At 48.6% G+C, this 24,160-nt stretch overlaps 1 protein-coding gene across 2 annotated transcripts in view; it reads left to right on the top strand.

The window, feature by feature from the left end:
- The window catches only part of RNF8 (ring finger protein 8), a 34,517-nt gene extending 10,840 nt beyond the window's left edge, over nt 1-23,677 (top strand). Inside the window, exons 3-8 of one of the 2 annotated variants that reach the window (XM_056137367.1) lie at nt 1,928-2,665; nt 6,477-6,539; nt 12,679-12,768; nt 14,599-14,706; nt 16,792-16,996; nt 23,265-23,677. In XM_056137367.1, coding sequence (XP_055993342.1) covers nt 1,928-2,665; nt 6,477-6,539; nt 12,679-12,768; nt 14,599-14,706; nt 16,792-16,996; nt 23,265-23,278 — 1,218 coding nt within the window. In that variant the 3' untranslated portion in view covers nt 23,279-23,677. Of the gene's footprint in view, nt 1-1,927; nt 2,666-6,476; nt 6,540-12,678; nt 12,769-14,598; nt 14,707-16,791; nt 16,997-23,261 lie in introns of both variants that reach the window. The other variant, XM_056137366.1, reaches the window with a different exon arrangement.
- Nucleotides 23,678-24,160: the final 483 nt, after the last annotated feature.

Raw genomic sequence — 24,160 nt, 5'->3', positions numbered from 1 at the left:
AGGGTCATCTTTTCCACCCTCTCCGCAGCTAGAGCCATAGTATTAAACTGCACACGAGGGCCTCATCCCAGTCAGGGCTGAGGCTATTCCCTCCTGGAGCCTTTTGGCCCGGTCAAAGCCCCCTGGGCTTCATATTTGGGTCAGACGGACAGTTTTTCTACTTGAGTCTTCTTGAGCCTGTGAGCTGCTTCTCTGGCCTGTCCTTAGATGAGAGGGGTTGTCTCTAAACTCTGTCCCACATTTGTTTCAGGCCTCTTTTAGCACCCCTCGGCCCCCGGTTAGCATCACTTAGCTAGTCCGTCCCCACATAGCACTCCTTTGTATTTGGAGTCTGTGCTGTATGACTGTGCCATTGCGTGTTTGCACCCTTGTCTTTTCTATAGTCAGCTGCTAAAAAGTTTCATCCTCTACTTAGATACTTTGTGTATTTACATTGCAAGATGTTGAGCAGAGCTGAGATTGTTGACAAATCAGTTGAGCCAGAATTATAATAATAGTAGCGGACACTTACATAATGCTTACCACGTGCTAGGCACTTTTCTAAGTACAATGCATATGTTATCTCATTAAATTCACACAAATACCAAAAGGGAGAGGCTGTTATTGTCCTCCATTTTATGTTGTAATAACTGGGACGTGGCTTAAAAAGAAACGAGTGCTAAGTGACCAGAGAGATGTAGTATGGGGATTAGGGCCCTTGTCTTGCATGTGACAGCCCTGGTGTAATACCAGATACGTCCCCCGAGTACAACCAGAAGTGATTTTTCAGTGGAGAGCTAGGAGTACTCCCTGAGTACGCTGCCCTGCCCCAGTTTTGCGAAGTCACAGCTGCTAAGTGATGGAGCAACGCACCCCAGGGAATTTGGCCTTCATCTCCTTCCTTTGTTATCTCCAGGCTCCATGCTCTTAACCTCAACACAGGGGTGGTGGGGGGGTGGGGGGTGAAAGGTGACCACAGGTGACATTGCATGAGTGGGGAGCCATTTACAGGGGAGCTGCAGGAAGGAACCAAGATTAGAAGGGGCCAGATCAGAACAGGGTTGAAAAACAGTGGTCTAGACTATGGCTAAATTAAAGCCACAAAAGGAGCAGTTTCTGGAAGTCGCTGTGCTAGGTGTCCTATAAGTAGTGCTCAAGCCCACACCATCTCTGTCTCACAGACAAGGCCGAGGCACGGTTCTCGCCCTTACCCGCTCTGCACTCCCCAAGAGCTTCTGGTTCGACTGCTTGGGTCCGCTTCCATCTGCAGTTCGACCCCAGAGAAGTTGATAGGCTTTAGTATGTGTACTGGGCAGTGCTGGGCCTCGGGGACACACCCAGAGATGGCGCTGGGCCTCGGCTGTCTGCACCCACCTCTCCAACCTCATCGTTAGATACTGCTTCCTTTCTAATGGGAGTTTTTCCACTCTTGGACAAAATCTTTCAGTTCTGGCCAAGCGGAGCTATATTGTTTCATTTTCTTTCATAAATCCATTAGCACTGAGTAATTCATCTACCAGTAATGCTGCAATCCTCCTGTTAGGCAATTCTCTGTGGAGCCATGAATGTGGAATGTAGACTAAAAAGCAAACAGACAATGCGCTGTTTCAGAATGCTATTTCTGAGCATGGTGCTTTATGAAACTTTCTTTCCTGTTCCCAAGGGTTTTCCTTCTGAAATAGCAAAGAGTTTTGCGGCAGCAGGATAGAAATTCCATTCAGAGGAGGAAATCAGGGCTGGACAGATAGCTCAACAGGCTGAGCGCGTGCTTTGTTGCGAGGGGGCCCAGGTTCAGTCCCTGGAATCACATGGTCCCCTGAGCACTGCTGGAAGCACCCCCAAGCGCAGAGCCGAGAGTAGCCAGACACGGTCCCAAAGTTAAGCTCAGTCAGACACACAAATTTAGGAAAATTGTGAATTTCGTTTTGTCTCCCTTTTCTTTCTCCAGAGTCTGAATGGTGTCTGGTTAAACAGAGAACGTCTAGAGCCACTGAAGGTCTATACCATCCACAAGGGAGACCGTATTCAGCTCGGCGTGCCTCTGGAGCATAAGAAGAATGCAGAGTACGAATATGACGTTGCGGAAGAAGACTGGGAGACGTTGTATCCCTGTCTGGCCCCAAAGAGTGACCAGATGATGGAAAAAAAGAGGGGTTTGAGAACTAAAAGGAAAAGTAGTTTGGATGGATTAGAGAGCCCTGGAGTTGAAGGCCCCTCGAATTTGAAGTCCAAAATCAGCAAAGTGTCCTACGAACCTGGATGTCCTGTGAAGTCGTGTGAGAAAGGGGCAGAGACTAGCCCCGCTGCTGAGTGTGTGGAGTCGAAGCGGACCTCTCCCGAGCCAAGCGAGGTGACCACCACCGCAACGCAGACCTGCCCTGGCCCCACTCAGGCCTTGGAGCAGCCCCCGAAGCTGAAAGCCTCAGACTCCTCCGCGCCGCAGAGCGACCTGGAGCTGTTCAGGGTGACCATGTCCAGGATTCTGAAGCTGAAAACACAGATGCAGGAGAAACAGGTGGCTGTTTGGAGAGTGAAAAGGCAGGCGCAGAAAGGGACCTCCAAGAAAATCGAGAAAATGGAGCGGGAGCTCAAGGCCTTGCAGTTCCAGCTGTGCACAGAGCAGGCCCGGCAGCAGGCCCGCGCCGAGCAGCTGGAGAGGACTTTCCAGGAGAGCAAGCAGCTCCAGGTACCCCCACATGCCCCCCCACACACACACGGAGGGAGGGAGGGAGGGAGCAGGGGTGAGTGCCCCTTGGGCTGGCCCGCGCAGTGTTCTGTGGGTCAGGGACATGGAATGGGGCCAAGAAACTTGATCTTCCTGAATTTCTCCTCTTGTTTTTAACCTTGCATAATGCTGATCAAAGCCCAGTCATGTAGACCCGAGGCTAGCACGGGCGAGTCGGTTGGTCACTGTACCCTTGCTGGAACTGGCAGTTGCTAGCCCGGATGATCAGTCCCCTCTGGGAGAATAACTAGGAAGTAGAAGCAAAGTCCCAGCACCTGGAGGGGCAGTAGTACTTGGGTGTTGGGAAAGGGATGTTTCACTTTCATTGTGGGTTTTTTTTTTTTTGGCTTGTGGGGTTACACCCAGCGATGCTCAGGGGTTATTCCTGACTCTGTACTCAGGAATTCATCCTGGTAGTGCCCTGGGGACCATAGGGGATGCTGGGGATTGAACCGGAGTTGGCTGCATACAAGGCAAACATCCTGCCTCCTGTACTATTGCTCCAGCCCCTCTCTGTGGCTTTACCGGAAGGTGAGTGTTGGCGTTTGGGCCACCTCTGGGCCTTGCACAGTCATGTGCTTACACAACACCTCCTAGCACTAAGCAGCCAGGCCCACGCCGATCCTGTCCCTGCTCAAATGCCATTTCCCAGCTGGCCAGACCCACATTTCACTCAGGTGATGCTGAGCGTCAAGAACTTCCACTCACTGACTTAGAACAAAGGAGGACCAATTAGAAGGGAGTGAAAAAGCTTTTCTCTTGGTTCACGTCACTCAGGGGCCAGGGACAGCCTGGAGTGGTGGCTTATTTCTGAACAGTTTGTAAATTTTTTTTTCCCCCTGCTTTTGGGTACTCCTGGTGATGCTCAGGGGTTACTCCTGGCTCTGCACTTAGGAATTACTCAGGAATGATCTCTGGAGGTGTTCAGAGGACCATATGGGATGCTGGAGATCGAACTGGGGTAGGCCGCATACAGGGCAAATGCCCTACCCACTGTACTATTGCTCCAGCCCTCATTCTGTGTGTGGGGTTTTTTTTTTTTTTTTTTTTTTTTTTTTTTGGCCACCTCTTTGAACTGGTAGTATTAGAGCAAAAGTGCTGGATTAAATAGACCTTTCTGAGGGGATGCACTGCGTGTGTGCCTTTTTGCTTCCCTTATCTAGTCTGACCTGTTGTTGAGATTAATAGAGGAAGGTTTATTGCTGGGTATGTAAGGCTATGATGCCTTCCCCAGACAGAAGCCTTTTTTTCTTTTAAAGGCTCATGTGTCTTAAGAGCACGACTTACTCTTAATTAGGTCTTTGAGTGCTGTGGGCATGCTTCAAGGTAGGTCTGTAAAATCTTTTTCCTTACTGAAACGGTTAAGAAAAGCAGGACAGACTAGCTCAGATAATTTCTCCAGGTGTGAGAGGATCACATAGAAATTGCTTATAGTGACGTAGATCTGTAGGATAATACTGGTTTGTCCTTTCCGCCTTACAGGAAGCTTAGGTTTATTGGGTCACTCCCATCACAGTTCTCCCATTCCTCTGTTTATTTGTAACCTCTTTGTGCTCTGTTAACTTGTAAATACTGCTTTTTCTCTTCTCCTTAAGCCCTTTGCATAGTTAATTCAGAGCAATGTCCTTTTTGTATGGACGTAGGAAGACAGTTAATGCTATGCTTTTGTAACTTGGCACTCAGTTGACTCTGAATGATACTCACTTCTGGGCATCTGTTCTCTCGACTTAAGCCTCAGTTTCCCTTACTTCCTAGCACCCCAAAAGCAGAGTCCTGACGAGGGACTGACTGGACCCAGGGCAAGCAGTGAGCTACTCTGGCATCGAAATGGGCCTTGCCAAAGTGCCATAATGCTTAACTATAAGTTAAGAGCATGGGCATGGACAAATTTTGTCATGATCCAAAAAGTAGTAACTAGATTTGGACCCTTCTAGGGCCAGGGCTAAGGAAGGATTAATCTGGCCTGAGCACTGTAGTCTGAGTCTGTGGCGAGATGTCCCCAGGAGAGCCACCTAACAAGCTCACTGTATCTTACTGTGTCCATACAGAATAATATTAAGAAGTAGAATTAAGATGTTAATCAAGATGTTAATTAAGGGCTGGAGTGATAGCACAGCAGGTAGGGCATTTGCCTTGCATGCAACTGACCCGGGTTCGATTCCCAGCATACCACATGGTCCCCTGAGCACCACCAGGAGTAATTTCTGAGTGCAAATGCAGGAGTAACCCCTGTGCATCGCCGGGTGTGATGCAAAAAGCAAAAAAAAGTTAAGAGGTTAGTTATTGGACTAAGGAAAGGAGAAAAACATCTTAAGTGATGTTTTTGCTCATACACAAAAGAAGGGGGCTACTTCCAGTGCAGAGAGTTGGTGGGGGGAGAGAGAGAGAGAGCAGGGCAGCAGGATGAAGCAGGGAGAGACTAGCAAGGGGAACAGAGGAAGAATGTCGGGGTAGAGTGCAGGAGCAGGCGTGTGGAGAGACGAGAGTCGCGGCTGCGAGAGGGAACGTGAAGAGATGAGCTGGAGAGACAGGAGGAGACGGGAATGAGGGGCGGTGTGAGACTGGAATGGGAGGCTTAGACTGGAACAGGCGCGTGGGAAGAAGGGAATGAACGGCAAGTGATCACCAACCAGCTTGGCCCTCATTTCCTCCTTCGTCTGCCCGTGGCATCGGCCGGCCCAGGTGGGCGAGCAGCCTGAGTCCACCAAACGCGGGAGGCTAGAGCCGCCTGGAGATTACACATACATCTTTTGCTTTTTGCTTTTGCTTTTTTCGGTCACACCCAGTAATGCTCAGGGGCTACTCCTGGCTCTGCACTCAGGAATTACTCCTGGTGGTGCTCGGGGGAACGATATGGAATACTGGGGATAGAGCCCTGGTTGGCCACAAGTGCCCCCCTCACTGCATTATTGCTTCTGGGCCCCCGTGACATATATCGTGTCCTTTGTTAGTTGTATTTCTTCTCTGCCACCAGGCCTTTGGATTTCTCTCTCCTTACTACGTACTCAGAAGCTCATTTCACCCTTGTGCTTCACCCCAAGCTCACACGTTGCCTAGTGGTTATAAAGACAATATAGTTAGATGTTGGGCTTTTGTTTTTGTTTTTTGCCCTTAAGGAGTATTGGTGAAGCAAAAAGGTATGTGTATATACAAAATAATCAGCACAGATTTCAGATACTTAAATTCCAGAGTATTTCAAGGAAAGCTCTGCCAGTTAAAGTGAGTAAGGTGAGGAGGTAGGAGCGCGGCTTCTGCGTGAAAGGCAGCCACAGCCACATCAGGAGGAGCCTTCGCGGGCTTCGGTGGCACAGAACCAGGAAAGAAGTTTGGTGGAGCGCCAGCTGCCAGCCTGGCTCGTGACCATTAGACGTAGAAATCCTCTCCTGAGAGTCTTGGCCTCAGCAGTGAAGGAGACTTGGGGCTTGGGCCCAGAGTTGCTTCAGTGCACATGATGGGCGGCCTGGAGGCGAGAGCTCCGAGCAGTTAACTGTGCCAAGAGCTTGAAGTAAAACACTCCGTCCTCTGGGCATGGTGGAGGGATGGGGACTCGATCATTGTATAACTGGAACCCAAGCACAAAAATTTGTAGGTCTACAACTGTACCTCATGGTGTTTCACTGATAAAAATTAAAACAACAACAACAAAAGACACACCATCGCTGCCGCCCGCTGCTCCCAGTTGCTCGTTAACCCTCCTGCTCTGCTTGTTCCTGGATTCCCCCCTCCCCTCCCTTCCTGCAGGGAAATCTTCATCTTGTTTTTGGTTTTCTAGGATTTGGGGAAAGAGCACGGAGAAGAGGACTTGAAGCAGCATCTGGCCCAGGCTCTGCGGGAGGTAACCTTTCAGACCACGGTGCTCGGATTAAAGGGGGGCGGGGGGGAGGGCTGCCTCTCCTGCTTCGCCCATGCCTCTGTGGCACCTGCAGACTATAGACAGAGCAGATGGCAGCTGCCGGCGCCGTCAGCTTGGAGATTCGGAGCCTCCAGGCATGCAACCTAACGTCTTCATCTGAGCAGAAATTGCTTGCTGAAGGGACCTGGTGCCCCTAGCTGTGGGAGCTGCTCAGGGGCAGCGACTGACCTTCTTGAAAGGAGCTTTCAGCCCCACCAGGGCCTGCAGACACTTCCTGCCTCCTCATTCCTGGGTTGCAGCCCTCCAGAAACTGGCCAAGAAGGTGCCAGTTAAACATACGGGTCAGATGGAGAATGTACAGTTTTGTCAGTAAAATGGTAATTTACCAGAAGGGCAAGGTCTTCCAGAAACAAGTGTTTCTTAGAAGATCATAATTTATTTCACTTAATTTGACTACTTTTGGGAGATGGGGGGCGGGGTTTGGATTTGGGGGCCACACCTGGCAGTGCTCAGGACTCACTCTTACTCCTGGAGGGCTCGAGGGACCATATGGGATGCTGGGGATTGAAGCAGTGCAGGTATGCCCTACTGTTGCTCCAGCCCATCTTCTCTCCTTTTTGTGCCGTAATTAGTAGTTTCTGCAGGTTTAACTAGAGTATTAGCAGGCGGGTTCCTGAGCAAGAGCGAAGTGAGCAGTTGCATCCGGTGCGTTTCAGAGCTTTTGCTTTGCTCTGCCACTCAGCTGCACGCTGCCCTCCTGGCCTCGTCACAGGGCTTGGGACAGTGGCCACCTGCAGTCTTTTTTTTTTTCCATTTTTTGCTTTTTGGGGTAACACCTGGCGTTGCACAGGGGTTACTCCTGGCTCATGTACTCAGAAGTTATGCCTGGCAGTGCTCGGGGGCCCATATGGGATGCTGGGGATCGAACCCGGGTCGGCCGCGTACAAGGCAAGTGCCCTACCCGCTGTGCTATCGCTCCAGCCCCCACCTGCAGTCTCTGAGGGCTGGGTGTACCATAGCAAGACATGGAGAAAAACTCAGTAGTCTTGAGTTTTGATTTTCTAAATGAGTTTCCTATTCAGGGTGAAGGGAGGGTTGGGAGCTTTTATTTTGAATTTTGTTTATTTTTGAGTCATCATGAGATACAGTTACAAAGCTGTTTGTGTTTGGGGTATTATCCCACAGTGTTCCAACATCCATCCTTCCACCCATGTACCCCCAGCCTACCTCTGTGGCAGGCACTTTTTTCCTTTCTCTCCTTTTAGACATTGTGGTTTATACAGGTGCTGAATGGTTGTCGTGTTTGTGCCTTTGCCTACTTTTATCACACAGTTCTTGTGTAGAGTGATTATTTCCAGCTATCATTACATAATGGTCCTTTTCTATCCCAACTGCCCTCTCCCCCAGCCCTTGAGGCAGGCTTGCAACTATAGACCAGTCCTCCTGGCCCTCGTTTCTGCTGTCCTTGGGGGTTGGTCTCATGCTGGTTTTTTTTTTATTTCCCACAAATGAGTGCAGTCATTCTGTGTCTGTTTCTCTGCTCTGACTCTTTTCACTCAGGATAATACTCTCCATGTCTATTCATTTATAAGCAGATTTCATGACTTTTTTGGGGGAAAGAGGGCGTCATACCCAGAGATGCCCAGGGGTTACTTCTGGCTCTGCCCTCAGGAATTACTACTGGCAGGGGACCCTACCCGCTGTACTATTGCTTTGACCCCTCATGATTTCATTTTTCCTTGTGGCTCCATTGTATTCCATTGTGTAGATGTGCCATAGTTTTCTTTATGTAGTTGTCTGTTCTCGGCCCTCGGGTTGTTTCCAGATATTGGCTATTGTGAATAGTGCTACAACGAACACAGAAGTGCAGGTGGCATTTTTGCTGTGTGTTTTTGCGCCCCCAGAGTATATTCCCAGAAGCGGTTTTGCTAAGCCCATTGAGAAACGGAAGTTCGGTTTCTAGCCTTTTGAGGAATGCCCGTATTGATTTCCAAAAGGACTGGACTAGTTTGGATTCCCATCAACAATGAGTAAGATCCCTTTCGCCCCACAACCACGCCAGCACTGGTTGTTCTTGTTCTTTTTGTGTGTGTGCCAGTCTCTGTGGTGTGAGATGTTATCTCATTGTTTTGATTTGCATCTCCCTGATGATTAGTGATGTAGCACATTTTTTCCTGTGCCTTTTGGCCATTTGTATTTCTTCTTTGAAGTAGTCTCTTCATTTCTTCTCCCCATTTTTTGATGAGATTGGATTTTTTTCCTTATATCACTGATACTAACCCCTTATCTGATGGGTATTGGGTAAATAATTTTTCTCATCTGTGGGCTTTCTCTCTTGGTCACTATTTTGAGATGCAGAAGCTTCTTAGCTTAAAGTAGTCCCATTCGTTTATCTTTGCTTCCACTTGATTAATTCCGTGGTGTTTCATCTTTGAAAGATACCTTTAGTGTCAGTGTCATGGAGGGTTCTGCCTTTGTTTTTCTCCATGTATCTTATGGATTCAAGTCTGATAATGAGGTCTTTAATCCACTTCGATCTGACTTTTGTGCCTTGCATTAGAGAGGCACAAAATCTTTTTTTTTTTTCAACAAAATCGTTCTTTTGCACATAGCTGCCTTAGTTTTTCCAGCACCACTTGTTGAAGAGGCTTTTCTTGCTCTACTTCACATTTCTTGCTCCTTTATCAATGATTAAGTGATTTGAGGGTCTGTTAGAATATTCAACTCTATTCCATTTGTCTGTGAATCTGTCTTTATTCCAATACCATGCTGTTTTCATTACTTCAGGATGGTACAGTTTGAAGTTGGGGAAGGTGATGTCTCCCATCTTTTTCCCAAGGATTGCTTTAGCTGTTTTGAGGGGCTTATTGTTCATAGGACTTCCAGGAGTGTTTTATCTATTTCTTCTAAAAATGTCATAGAAAAAAGTGGGTATGCTTATAGGGACCACATTGAATCTGTATAATGCTTTGGGGAGTATTGCCACTTATGTTAATCCTCCCAATTCATGAGGAGGGGATGTGTCTCCATTTCCTTGTGTCCTCTTTTATTTCCTGAAGTCACGGTTTAGGTCATGGTCCTCCCGTTGTTCATCGATTTGCTTGAGCGGGCCCAGTAACGTCTCCATCATGAAACTTGTTGTTACTGTGTTTGGCATATTGAATACGTCACGGGTAGCTTGCCAGCCTCTGCCGTGCAGGCGAGATACTCTCGGTAGCTTGCCAGGGTCTCTGAGAGGGGCAGAGGAATCGAACTCGGGTCGGCCATGTCGACCGCTTGTAAGGCAAACGCCCTACCGCTGTGCTGTCACTCCAGCCCATTTCCTGAAGTAGTGTTTTATAATTTTCTTTGAATAGGTCCTTTACAAAGCTCTTTAGTTAAGCTGATTCTGAAATATTTGATTTTCTGAGGCACTATTGTGAATGGGATTTTTTAGTGTTTCTTATCATATTATTTGTATATAGGAAAGCCATGGACTTTTGGGTATCAAATTTGTAACCTGTCACTTCACTATACAAGTCTATTGTTTCTCAGAGCTTTTTGGTAGAGTCCTTAGGAGTTTCTAAGTATGGTATCATGCCATCTGCAAATAGTGAGAATTTGACTTCTTCCTTTCCTGCTGGGATGCCCTTGATATCTTTTTCTTACCTAACTGCTATGGCAAGTACTTCCAGTACTGTATATGCGAGAATGGGCAAACTTGTGCTTGATCTTAGAGGGAAAGCTTTTAGTTTTTCCCCATTTAGGACAATGCTTGCTGTGGGCTTGTGGTAGATGATTTTGACTGTATTGAGGAAAGTTTCTTCAATTCACATTTTGTTTAGAGTTTCTATCATGAATGGGTGCTGGATCTTATCAAATGCTTTCTCTGTGATCATATGATCATACAGTTTTTATCATTTATTGATATGATGTATTATGTTGATTGATTTGGAAATGTTAAACCATCCTTGCATCTCCAGGATGAATCCTACTTGATCATGGTGTATGATTTTTTTAGTGAGTCATTGAATTTGGTTTGCTAGTATTTTGTTGAGGATCTTTGCATCTGTGTTCATCAAGAATATCGGCTTGTAATTTTCCTTCTTTGTGGTGTCTCTGTCTGCTTTAGGTATCAAGGTGATACGTCCTCATAGAAACTGTTTGGGAGTGTTTCTCTTTCTTCAGTTCCCTAAAAAGTCTTGGAAAGGATTGGCAGTAGGTCCTCTTTAAATGTTTGGAAGAATTCACAAGTAAATCCATCTGGGCCTGGGCTTTTGTTTTTGGGAAGAGTTTTGATTACCATTTCAATTTTCTCAGTAGTGATAGATTTGTGCAAGTGGCACAGATCTTGGTTCAGCCTTAGGAGTTCATAGGAATTCAGCGATATATTTATTTCTTCAAGGTTCTCTTGTTTGGTAACATAAAGATTCTCAAAGTAATCTGATGGCCCTTTGAATTTCCGTGCTTCCTGTTGTGATGTCCCCCTTTTCATTTCTGATTCTGTTTATTAGGGTTCTTTCTCTTTCATTGTGAGTCTTGCTGTTGGTTAATTGATCTTGTTTATTTTCTCAAAGAACCAGTTCTTGGTTGCATTGATCTTTCAGGTTGTGCTTTGGGACTCCAGCACGTTAGTTCTGGAAGCTCTTACTTGGAACTGACAGGAAGAGAGCATTGTGCAGCCATTTGAAAGCCCCACTGCCTTAAAACAGAACACTTTTGGGTCTGTGACGCCAGGCCCCAGGGCACATGCTGCGCTCTCAGCGTTACAGTACAGGGCTGCTTGTTCCTCCTGCTGTTCCCCTGAAGCCCCACTTTTTGCTCGCCATTAGGAGAAATCTGCAGAAGCCTTCCTGAGTGCTTTTATAGCCATTACTGGATTGGATGTCAGGGATTGAATTTGGGGATTGAACTTGGGTCGGCTGTATGCAAGGCAAGTGCCCACCCCACTGTTCTGTTGCTCTGGCCCCAGCCATAATTTGATTTCTTACCAATACCGATGCAAGTGGATACTTTTTAAAACGAAGGATCTGAGGTGAGCAGATTTTTTGCACAGGGTCTGAGACAAGAGTTTTTGTATAAGTGTGAGGAAATGGAGACGTTAGGTGCTGGTGTGAGTGGTTTGCAGAACACACCGGCCATTCTCCTCCAGCTGTCTTCCGATATGTCGTATACAACTGGGATGGGTTAAAGGTGTTTTTTACTTAAGTGAAAATGATTGACTTGGAGACAGGTATTACAGCAGATAGTGTGTTTACCTTGCACGCAGCCGGCCTGGGTTTGATCCCTAGCACCACATACGGTCCCCTGAGCCCTCCAGGAGTGATCCCAAGCACAGAGCCAGAAGTAAGCCCTGAACATGCTGGGAGTGACCAGAAGAAGAAAGAAAGAGAAAACAATCCATGTTTCCTTTTTCAACCTTGTTTCCTTCCTGTGGGTGTCCTGTCCTGACTGAACCCCCAGTCCCGGATCATGCACACCCCCCCCTTCATTTATTGTGACTATCACCCGTAGCATTCGTGAAATATTCCTGGGGCCCATCGATGCCCATGCAACCCCCCAGCTGAGAAATGCTTCTCTTTCTTTTCTGAATCCCATCTTCCGTTGATTCTGAAGCTTCTCTTGTGCTAGGTCACCTCTAAGTTTCTCGCTGTTCTTGACTGTTGTTCCCGTAACTGCCTGGATGACTTAAAATGCACATGTTCAGGCTGGAGCGGTAGCACAGCGGGTAGGGCGTTTGCCTTGCACGTGGCCGATCTGGGTTCGATTCCCAGCATCCCATATGGTCTCCTGAGCACCGCCAGAGTAACTCGTGAGTGCAGAGCGAGGGGTAATCCCTGTGCATGGCCGGATATGACCCAAAAAGCAATAAATAAATAAAAGCACATTCTTGGGCTCTCACTCAAACCCACAAAGTCAGACTCTCTGGAAAGCATTGAGTTCTTCAGCCAATTTGTGTGGCCACTAAAATTGGATTAGTTAATCCTAATTTGAAAATAAGTAGCAGACAAGTGTGATATCCTGAGGGGAAGGAACACCGCCAGCCAACCCGCAGAACCCTTGCCTGGTGGGAGGGAAGGGGGCCTGTGGCTGAGAGGATTGTGGAGCTCATCCTGAATATGTATCTCTGATATTTCAACAGTATCGTGCTCTAATGGAAGAGCTAAATCGTAGCAAGAAGGACTTTGAAGCAATCATTCAAGCCAAGAACAAAGAATTGGAGCAGACCAAGGTACTGGAAGAAGAGGAAGGTTTAGAGTTTGGTTAGTATGTGTAACACAACAGCTTCAGCAGTGCAGGAGTGCTGTGGTCAGGGGAGAGGTTCTGCTCTTCCAGCCTCACAGGGAGGAATCCCCACAGTTACTTGGGCCTGTGGCCAGGTAGATAGTTGAAGACCCCCACATCCACCAGTCTGGTCTTCAGTTTCTTTGGTCTTTTTTCTCTATATATTACAGTTAGTTGTCTAATAGATACTTTTGGAGTGTTTTGGTGGCACAGCTTAAGGAGTGGGGCAGTCTTGGTTTCTTTGGGGGACCTATAGCCCCGTGGTGCTCAATGCTTACTGCTGGCAGAGTCCGGGGAAACACAACCTCATTTGGGTGCTTATAAGGCAAGAAAGAGATTTACCTGCTGTATTCCCTCTCTGACCCCCAGAGAGTAGTATAGTTTTAAAAAATAGTTCATCCTATAATTCTTTTTTACAGCTAATCAGTGGAACTCCTACACTAGAGATTATAAGCTCAGATGCCTGCCAGGAGAGTCATGTGGCCAAGTTACATGAGATAGTAGCTAATGGTGAAGACAGTAACTGATGGCAAACACCGGGGTGCCCCCCACCCCTACACCTTCCCCCACCCCCTCTTCCACTCTCTGCCACTCTTTCTGCACCCCCTTTTCACTTCTTCCCCCTCTCCTGCCCCTTTATCCCACTGTTCTTTCTCAAAGGCAGATCTGCTCTGTTGCGACCAGAAATTATATATAGCCCTGTGCTATGAGAGCTTCTGAATTTTTGACAGAATATGAAAATCCAAATGTTTATGTAAGATACTCCAATTTGAAACACTAGAAATGAGTTTATTGTTATTGTTGTGATTATATTTTTAATAGCATGATCGCCAGACAGACCAGAGTCTGTATGCTGGATCCTGTCCCCAGGCCACCAGTTAGCAGCCTGTAGCCGGAAGTCAGTGCACTGGTGTGACCACATCTCTCAGCCTCCAGCTCTATGGCAAAGAGGATAGGAAAGAAAAAATCTCTTTCTGGTTCTAATCTTACTCTGTCTTAATTACAGAGAAACTTCTCCAACCTTCAAGAAACCTACTGCATTTAAAAATACTCAACTGTTCATGAGTTCTCAGAAAATTTGATTTTAGTAAAAATGGATCCAAACTCTCTGCAGATCCCTGAGAATCCTGGCAGTGTTTGCTTGGCTTTGGAAAGAAAATAAAAAGATAATAAAATTCATCAACTACACACGTATAGTCAGAGTGGCCGTTCCTCTCTCCCTCTCATCCTGGTGCTTTTTGTTTGGTGGACGAGGTGCTAACATATACGTCCGCTTCAAGAGAACACATTTAAAAACTGTGCCCATGAGGTGATCAGATGTCTTGTAGGAAGCGTAGGGAAGGTATCCAGCAGACCCCGTAGGGATGGAAACGAGCAAGTACCTCTCAGGCCCAGCCTCAGGGAGCCAAGAGGCAGCGCAGAGCGCAGAGAAGCTCCCAGACCAGTTTCAACTTCCTGTCTCGGAGGACTGCTCTTCCCATCTCCTGCCTTGCTTAGAGAGCTCTGGAACTACGTCAGCTACTTTTGGTTAATTTGGGGATGGAGACAAACTGCAATGCAGATAGTGAAAGAAAAGCAGAGAGCTGGGAGGAAGGAGGGCAGGGACCTCTGGGAAAGCAGTTCTGAGCAACGGTATCCTGCAGGGAAAGTTCTATTCTTCTGGGACGGTGCTGGAATGAATTTTTAATTAAGACTTCTCCTGTGTCCTGTCCCCTTGCTGTTTTGCATTCTTGTTCCTTCTCCCAAATGACAGGTCTGGATTGTGCTATCTTTGCAGGAAGAGAAGAAGAAAGTGCAGGCACAGAAGGAGGAAGTTCTTAGCCACGTGCATGACGTGCTGGAGAATGAGCTCCAGTGTATTATTTGCTCCGAATACTTCATAGAGGTACTTGGGAGCAGTGGCTCCCGCTTCCTTGCTCTCCCAACCCGGAATGGAACGTGGGCCATCCAGCACAGGTCACAGCAGCTGTAAGGAAACGTCCCGAAGAGAGTTTTCTTCCATGAATTTACTGTAGCTATTTGATCTCAAAGTGACCTCTAGAGACGATCAAATATCATTTGTGTTCTATTCACTGTCCTTTTTTTTTTTCTTGTTCTTGAGTATTTATTGGTATAATTAAATTTTAGAACTGAAAATAAAGTCATCACCACTGGTGGGGAGGAAACAGCCTCATAGCTTTAGAATTTTTTTTTAAGTAGCAGAATAAAGCATCTCAGTAAAGCTATTTTTTTACTCAGAAGGGGGCATGGTGCTGAGTGGGTGTGTAGAGCAGCTTTTAAGCAGGGTGGTGAATTGTCAGCGCTGTGTGGTTACTGTGGGAATTCAGCAATTCAGTGGAGCATACTTCAGGGACTCTGAGCGCCTTATGAAGATGAAACATCTAGTCTGTGAAAATTTTGCATTCTTTCATTTTTCACAGATTCTCCCATTTGTGACCAGTTCATCTGAGAAGTGTAAAACTCAGGTTGTTAAATGACGCTGCTTTTTAGGTGCCCTTAAGAAAGAAAATGTGTACACGTACACATTTTCCCTTTTTTCAGGTGGTCTTTATGGAGGGCCTGCCAAAGGAAGACAAGAAAAGGGAGATCAGAGTGGGAGGGATTAGCCAGCCTGGAGCATCTGCACAGATATTTAAGAGACAGTCTGGCTGTGTGGTTTGACAGCACACTGCCTGCCTGACCTTTTCTACCAGTCACCTCTTAAAGGCAGTGTTGGAAAAAGGTTTCATTTTAATCAGACAGATTTTGGTCTGTTTATTAGAGTTTATTTCACATAGTAAACAGGGTGTCTTGGCTTTCTGGGCCCAAATTGACTTTTAAAAATACATAATTTTTATGTTATTCTACACTTAAGCCCTAAATTCAGGAAAGCAGACAGACTTTTGAGCCCCAGAAAAAGTTAGGTCTTAGGAGATGTAAACAAGAATAACAAAGAGAGTGGTTTATATTCTTGACAATAAAAAGGGTCTGCAGAAATCTGATCTGCAGATCCAGGCTTCCCTCTGCTTCTTCTCTTCTCATGGGGTTCAGACACTGTCCCTGAACACAGTACTCTTTGTTGTTGTTACATTTTTTTCAAATCACGTTTTTTTAAAATTTTATTTATTTATTGCTTTTTGGGTCACACCTGGAGATGCACAGGGTTTACTCCTGGCTCATGCACTCAGGAGTTACTCCTTGCGGTGCTCAGGGGACCATATGGGATGCTGAGAATTGAACCCTTGTCAGCCACATGCAGGGCAAACTCCTTACCCGCTGTACTAACTCCAGCTCCTCGGATCACCATTTTACTGATGTCTTTTACATTGACTTTGAGCAGAGATGATGCCTTTTACCTTTCAACCCATTGAATACTTAATATATTCTCCCCCTTTATTTATTCATTTACTTATTTATTTTGCTTTTTGGGTCACACCCAGCGATGCTCAGGGGTTACTCCTGGCTCTGCCCTCAGGAATTACTCCTGGCAGTGCTCAGGGGACCATATGGGATGCTGGGAATCGAACCCGTGTCAGCTGCGTGCAAGGTAAATGCCCTACCCACTGGGCTACCGCTCCGGCTCCTGTTCTCCCCCTTTATAAGTAAAGATTGAAGTTCTGATTTGCCAATAACTGGACATAACTTATTTTCCTAAGAAAATTAGTGATGCATTTTGACTCAAGATTTGTGTACAAACCTACTTGTGTTTGGTGACCTTTTTTCCCCAAGAAAGTTAATCCACATTGGCAGAAAGAGTTGGTAGAACAGAACAGACAAATGAGCTTGCCTGGGGCCTGAATCTATGAACTTCACTTTGAGAAATGACAATGAATTGTCTAATCTGAAGCTTAAAATCTCCTATCCCCAGGAATAATTCTAATGTCCTTTGTAAGTCCCCAGATTCCATGACAGCAAGCTTTCCATTTGGCCCTCGGGTTGTGTCTGTGTGGGGAAGCAACAACTCTGATACCTGTGCTTACCTTCCCCACAGGCTGTCACCTTGAATTGTGCCCACAGTTTCTGCTCGTACTGCATCAGTGAATGGATGAAGCGGAAGATAGAATGCCCCATTTGTCGGAAGGACATCAAGTCCAAAACCCATTCCCTGGTTCTGGACAACTGCATTAATAAAATGGTGGAAAATCTGAGCTCAGAGGTGAAAGAACGACGAATTGCTCTCACTAGGGAACGAAGAGGTAGGTGATGTGATCAGAGGCGTCCTCTCAACAGAGAATCTAAGAAATGAAGAGGAAGTGGAAGCAATGGGACTTACTGGTAATGTGAGGAAGGACTCGGGTAGAATTAATTTGTTGACTTGAGCTCAGGGGCTAAGAGGAGGCTAAAAAAGTATGTGCCTTGGTTATGGGGCTGATTAGAGTGCCAGAGAGAGTTAGACGGGTCAGGCACTTGCCCTGCATACACCCACCCCAGTTTAATTCCTAATACCTCACGTGGTCTCCAAGCCCCATCGGGAGTGACCCAAAACACAGAGCCAAGTGTGAGCTTTAACCACAGCCAGGTGTGGCCTGGACCCATCCCTTTGGTCCCCCCGAAAATGGTTTGAAGCCACTGGGTCTGACAGTTTGCTGCATTTGTACTAGCCGCTAGATGGTGCTGTTGTTCAAGACAGTTTGGTCGTTGACTGGGTGTTGCAAAATCCTTGGGTTGAGCATGTAATAAATTATAGATGAAATGTGTGTGTCAAAGATCTGAACATGGAGAATGAAGAAGACACATACATAGGCAAAATGAGTCACAGTTTAAATAACAAACTGGGCATAATGTTAAGCCAGAGAGAGAGAAACTTAATTGACGGTGTGTTCTTTAGGGATCCTACTATATTTACCAGCAGGTCTCCCAGCAGGATCAAGGTTGGGGGGGCATGGCTGAGTTTCCCTGACCCGCACTTCCATAGTGAATAGCTGCTCGTTTAACCGGGTAATTTCACTCCCAGGCCTGCTATTTTAAAGGCTGCACAAGACCTGAATATACTTAGGGTGAAAGGATGTGTCCTGGGGAAATGTATGAGGCAGCTAATGGATAGTAAGGGCGGGTGTGGGAGGAGGGGGAGAGTACATAGAAGCAGGGACGATAGGAATTTGTTCTGGTCCAGAAGAGCAGTGCCTTCCAGGAACCTCGGTCTCTGCCAGTCCTATCAGAGAAGAGGAGCTCAGTCCCTGCAGAGGCTGCTTACGCCTGTCCGTTGGCCTTTTCTGTCACCTGTGCTCAAACGTAGGTCTGTGTGTGCTCTAAGTTCAGAGAAGCAGAGGCCTAAAGGGTGCCTGGCCGCACTGGGCATCAGCTCAATGATTCGGATACTTGAGGCCCTGGCTTCTGTTCCCAGCAACACCACCAGCAAAATGGAGCCATGTAGCTGCACATGGGACCTCCTGGTCCCTACACCTCTGTCCTGAGGAGCGACTGTCACTGTTGCGGACTTGTAGGCAGCCGCGATGTGAAATTGACCATGACTTGTGTGCCAGGGGAGAGGTGGCAAGTGTGCTGCAGTGTCAGGAGTAAGGGTGCTGAACTTGTTTTGACCCAGAAAGATGTTCTGGTCTTTGCCCTCCAACCTGTGTCTTTGCTCTCCGACCTGTGGGATGGTGGTGGTCTTTGGAAGCAAAATACTTTCCACTTAATCGACAGTTGTGAACTTTGGGGCTTCGTGCCAGTTCTGAGCCCTTCAAAAGATATTTTAGCTATCCAGAGCCACTTGATTCTGGCACAGTCCCATTGCTGTCCCTTCCCATAACCTGTCACTCTGACTGCATTTCTATATATCTCTTTACACACCAGGATAGAGGTGAACTGAGGACATGGAGAGGGGGCAGGCATGGGGGGCTCGCTCCTTTCTTCTTGTGTCATGATCCTTTCTACCCCTCCATTGTGACATGGGACCAAGCTAGTACTGGGAGAAAAAAGTCTTGGGGTCCCCCGCCCACAGCTTCTGTATCTCCCAGACTGTCGCATGCTCAAATTCTGTGTCCTCTCCTCCGCACCTTGGATAGTGGAACTTGTCACATCACCTACTTGCCTTTTACAAACTGGGAGCGCCGAATTATCCTTCTCTCTCAGTGTGTAAATGATCCCAGCCCCCACCACTCCCATTTCTCTCCGAGGGCGAATGTGGTGCCTCTGTCTTTGGTATCCCAGGGAGCCTGCACCAAGGATTGTCAGCCTCCCTCTTGCATTCATTGGCTGAGAGCAGCCCTGGCACCAGGCTCGATTTCTGCACTTATCACAGTGACTGCAGCTTTGAGGTTGTCTCTGGAGAGAGACAGAAGGTTTTGAAGCCCGATTTAGAGAAACATGTGCCCGAGCCGTCAGCAGCTTCACTGGGCTGCAGCGTGGGGTTTAGAGAAAAATTCTCAGCTCTGACCTTCCTGCCAGTTGAAAGCAGTTTAATCCCCAGTGCATGGGAATTTTAAAAAGGGCCAAATTTAGAATCTGGGAACTTGGATTGGCGCGCTTACAGCTGTCGGCGTTTTCCTCCCGGGCTGGGATTGCTCTTATCACAGGCTCGAGGAGACCTTTCTGTCCGTGGTGGCATCCTGGGACCTGGGTTTCGCCAGGAGCAGCCCGTCCCTGCTCTATCCCCTCAGGAGGAGTCATTCTTCGTGACTGATGAGCTCTGAACCCTTGTAAGCTCTGTGAGACCTGATTACAGAGGAGAAGAGGAGGGGGGAGGTGGTCTGCTGCCAGACCTGCTCAGAGGTGCTGCAGAGCCTGGCAGATAACACTCTCCAGGCCGGTGGCTGTCACATGAGTGATGGTGTCTTTCCAGAATATTGGCAGGAGATCTTTTATTATTATTATTATTTTTTCTGTAGGGGAGTCTTTTTGATGTCTAGAACTGGTGAGGGGCTGGAGTCGGGTCTCTGTCAGTCATGCTTCCAGCTTCCCTGTTGGTTCTGTTCTCATTAGGTGTTTGTTGGTTGCTTCTATTAATAGTCTCACTTTTTACTTTCTCTGGTAGTTTCTTTTGATTGTACTCAGAAAAGAAGCACAAATTTTCTAGAAATAAAAGAGCCTGTTGGTCCTTTAAAATTTAAGTGGTGCTTTTTTTAGTTCAGTTTATCTAACCATGTCCAATCCCCAGCAGCACCAGTTTGTGATAATAAAGGCTGACATTCTCTGCCTTTGGGAATGTGCCCTCAGGTGTGCCAACAGTGAAGAGGAAGTGATGAAGCATAGCATTTTTGGGTTGGAAGACCCTAGTCTCCAGAGGGTGGGGTTCCAGCAGATCTAGGAAGACTGGCTGGGTCAGGGCATGTGGCTTGGGGTGCTTCTGGCTTCTGCAGGCAGAGGGATGTGATTCAGATGTAGCACAGAAGTGTGTAGTCTCTGAAGAGTGCCCGCCTGCCGGCCCTTTGGAAGATTCCCTGGTCCTGCCCTTCTCCCTTGCTGAAAGAAGGGGGCTGGTAAGAAAGAAGATGCAGGTACCTGGCAAGTGACCCTTTGGGCTGTGTCAGACACTCTGTCTCTCAGCAAGGTTGGTGTGTGGCGAGGCTGTGCACATCATTCAGATTCCATGTAACACTGAATTGTTCATGTGTTTTATAATCGGATCTGTCGTGGGTTTCTCAGGGATCAGAGAGACAGCATCTCCCACCCATCACCTCTCTCCACAGGCACCCAGAAAGACTTTGACAGTTTGAGGAGTGAACGTCTTAGAGTATGATTCATGATTGTTCAGTGCACCCCAAACACAAAGATGCCTAGATGAGGGAACCAATGTCTGTAGGGTGAAGAGATCCAGACTGGCCTGGAAGTCAGGAGCTCTGGGGAAACTCCCTTCACCCCACTTCCTGTAATGCTGAATGGGAGGACCAGCCCTTGCAGGCAGGAAGCACTTCAGACGTTTCTCCTGGGTGGGTGGGTGGGTGGGTGGGGTCCCATTTTAAAAAAATGATGAGTTACTTTGATTCTCCTAAAGAGTGGACCCTCACTCCCCACTAACATAGAGCGTTATGATTTGTTTTTCAGATATAATTCCAGGAACTTCATATTGTAGAAGACCACTTTTATAAATACAAAGTAGGGCTGTTAAGCCAAGAACTTGTCCTTGAAAGTGTCTTGTTTCCTGCCCTTAACTGAACACAGCGTTTTTGATGCAAAGCCCGAATAAATTTTAATTCTTTCTAAGATTTCCTTGAACTAATCATGGGAAGTGACTAGGGTCACTGCTGCCGTGTGACAGTGCCACAGTATTGGCTGCAACCTCCTTCCCCCCCCCCCCCCCCCCCCAGGTGCCTGCCTGCTGCAGTGGTCATGAGAAGCGCCCGAGAGGGTGGGGAGGATAGCGCCCAGGGCTGCGGGGCCGTGGAGCCGGTGCCCCTGGCCTTAGCAGCGCATGCGCACGCCACTCTGCCGAGTGTCCCTGGGTCTGGGGCCCGGGGCGCTGCTCGGGGAAACGTCCCCTCTCCTAAGGAAACGCGCTGTGGAAAGGCGCGACGTGTCTGTCCCTGGCGACGGCCGCGCAGCCTCGAATGCGCGCCTGGGCTCCCCTCGGTCAGAGCCCGGCAGAGGAAAGCGCTTCCGCTTGCTTGCGCACTTGCTCCCGGGCCTGCCTTGCTGAGGTGGCCGGTGCCCAGGGTGGCCGTGGGCGGCCCCTCTGCGGGCGGGCAGGGTCCCCCGAGCGGCCAGGGACGGGGTGTCCGGGGGCCGGGCGAGGGCGCGCCCGTGGCGAGGCGGCCAGAACAGGCGGGAGTTGGGGGTCTGGCTTGGTCCGGGGGCCGGGGGTCGACGTCGCTCCGCCTCAGGGGACTGACTGCAAGAGGCAGAGAGGAGCCCCTCGAGGGCCACACCTTGCTGTCGGCTCCTGTGAGCGCGACTGGGAAAGTGACCGAGTCTAGAAAAGACGCGGAGGCGAGGAAGAGCGGCCGGCGCCGGGTTCTGGGGGCGAACGTGCGCCTGCGGGGGTCGTCGCGCCCCCACAACCTGAGCTGCTGAGGAGTCGGCCAGAGTAGGTGCCGCCAATGGGGACGGCGGGCGCGGGCGCCGACGGCGCGCCTGCTGCAGACCGGGCTTGAGGCTTCGGGAAACTGGCTGGGATGGGCGGGAGCAGCGCCGGGAGCAGGCTGTGATTGGGCGAGGCCGCACCGAGAGCAGGCTGTGATTGGGCAAGGCCGCACCAGGAGCAGGCTGTGATTGGGCAAGGCCGCCCCCGGGAGCAGGCTGTGATTGGGCGAGGCCGCCCCCCCCGGGAGCAGGCTGTGATTGGGCGAGGCCGCCCCCCCCCCCGGGAGCAGGCTGTGATTGGGCGAGGCCGCCCCCGGGAGCAGGCTGTGATTGGAGGGAAGCAGGTGGAGGAGGGTTTTATTTTATAGTCGGCTAAGAATTGGTTGCAGGAAAATTTCCCTTTCCCTCTTGTCAGGAATCCTAAACGCAGTAGGATGTGAATGAATGAGTAAAAATGTATGGGTTGAATATGTTTGACTGTTGATAGGGAAGATTCTGTAGAGAAGTGGCTGAAGAGCCAAGGGAGCAGACCTTGAGGCTGGTGGAATTGCTTGGACGGAGGAGAAGAGGAAATGCAGAGCGTATTGGAAGGGAATACTTTTCTCTTTTTCTCTTTTTTTTCCTTTCTCTAGCAGTGCTCAAGGGCCGGGAGGGTGCCACTTGCAATGACACTTGGCCTGTTCTTCAGGCCCAGCAGTGCTGGGGTCCCAGGTCCCCCCAGTGGTGCTCAGAGGACATACACTGCTGGAAATCAAACCCTAGCTCGAAGGAAACAGACTTTGCTTCACTAAAAAAAAAAAAAAGTATATTGGTAAGGGTAGGAATGTACATTTGCTTGAAGAAAGTCAAGAAAATTTTTTGGGTTTCGCGTTTTCACTTGTCGATCTCGTAAAGTAGGTCTGATTCGTGCTACTAAGGAAAAACGAAGTGAAGGAGTCAGGGCCTGGGAGAATATCTTAGAGACCTGCAGTGTGGCAGCCCCGCTTCAGTTCAGACCCCAGAACTGCGTGGTCCTCTGAGCACTGCCAGGGGTGGCCCCCGAGTCTCCTCCCCACCCCTCTTTACACCCCCCCCCCCCCCCCCCAAAATGGTTGAACAGTGGTGGGAAGGGCATTGTCAGACCTGGGTACGGAAACCAAGAAATCATCTCCAAGATGTATCTGAAGAAGAAGCTCTGAAGGCAGCGGGCAGGCTACCAAGTGGGCCAGTGCCCTTGGCAAAGAAGGAAGGGAAAGCTGGGCACGCAGCCCAGGGTGAGAAGCAGCATGGCTGCAGTGGACGGGAGGTTGGGCTCCTTGCGGAGGGTCTAAGAGGCTTTTGGAAGGGCTTTCACTTTGGCTCTGGGAGATGTGGGGTGTGATTTTGAGCAGGAAGCCATGGACTCCAGCTTCTCTTTCAGGGCATGGCTGCTCTGCATGGGGAAGAAATTGAGGCTGTTGGAGGAAGGCTGGTGACCTACTTCAGCCTCTTCCTTAATTTCTCTCTTCTTTCTCTCCAAAGCAGAAAAACCATCTTGATGTCCAGGTTCCAGGGGCATTTGGAAGATTGCCAAGCAGTGGGGACTCGGAATGGTCTGGAAGATCCTCTGTAGATGGTCTTGGGCCAGTCTGGGACAGAGCATGAAACTGCCACGCGGACAGACTGGGGGGCACGGATCCCCCTTCCACATGGCCAACCACCTGCTGCCCCCTTGCGGCGCTCCTGGACCCACCACCCCCACTCCTGGGCTCAGCGAACGAGTCCCCACACGTGGAACAGGCTGTGTGGTTCTGTTGCGCTTTTCAGATTTACTGTTCTGTTATTGTTTGGGTACCCCAGAAGCACCTCTGTTGACTTGTTTTAGACAACTGGTTGTGCCCTGACGGCTGCCCTGAAGTGAAGGGGGCTTCTACCTGCAAAAATGGCTCACCTCTTCTTCGTGAAAACAAGATGATATTTCTTGGAAATAAAATGTAGAAGCCTGTTGGTTGCTCAGCTGGGCTTTGGCGTATTTGTCTTCCCTTCCTGCTCTCAGTCTCATAGATAAAAACACTAGTGGCTCATAAATTGCAACCTAGAAAGTGTATCAGGGTGGAGTCAGCTTTATCAGCCCACGGAGCCAGCCAGGCTCAGGCCAGAGGCCACAGCAGGGTGAGCTCTATGTGGCTCCAACCGTTGTCTTTTCCTTTTCTTTCCAGGGGGGTATTGCTGCAGCGAAGCTGTTTTTAGGGTAAGGTAAACCTCAGGATAAGGATAACCTTTCAGCTAGGGTTTGAAAGTTGTTTTTTAATCGATTTCCTAAATGCCGGGCCCGGTGTGATAGCACAATGGGTAGGGCCAACCTGGGTTCGATCCCCAGCATCCCATATGGTCCCCAAGAACCGCCAGGAGTGATTCCTGAGTGCAGAGCCAGGAGAAAA

Source organism: Sorex fumeus, unplaced genomic scaffold, assembly GCF_029834395.1.
Source record: "Sorex fumeus unplaced genomic scaffold, SorFum_2.1 ptg000123l, whole genome shotgun sequence".
NCBI classification, from domain to species: domain Eukaryota; kingdom Metazoa; phylum Chordata; class Mammalia; order Eulipotyphla; family Soricidae; genus Sorex; species Sorex fumeus.
This window is presented reverse-complemented; position numbering and strand designations above follow the sequence as displayed.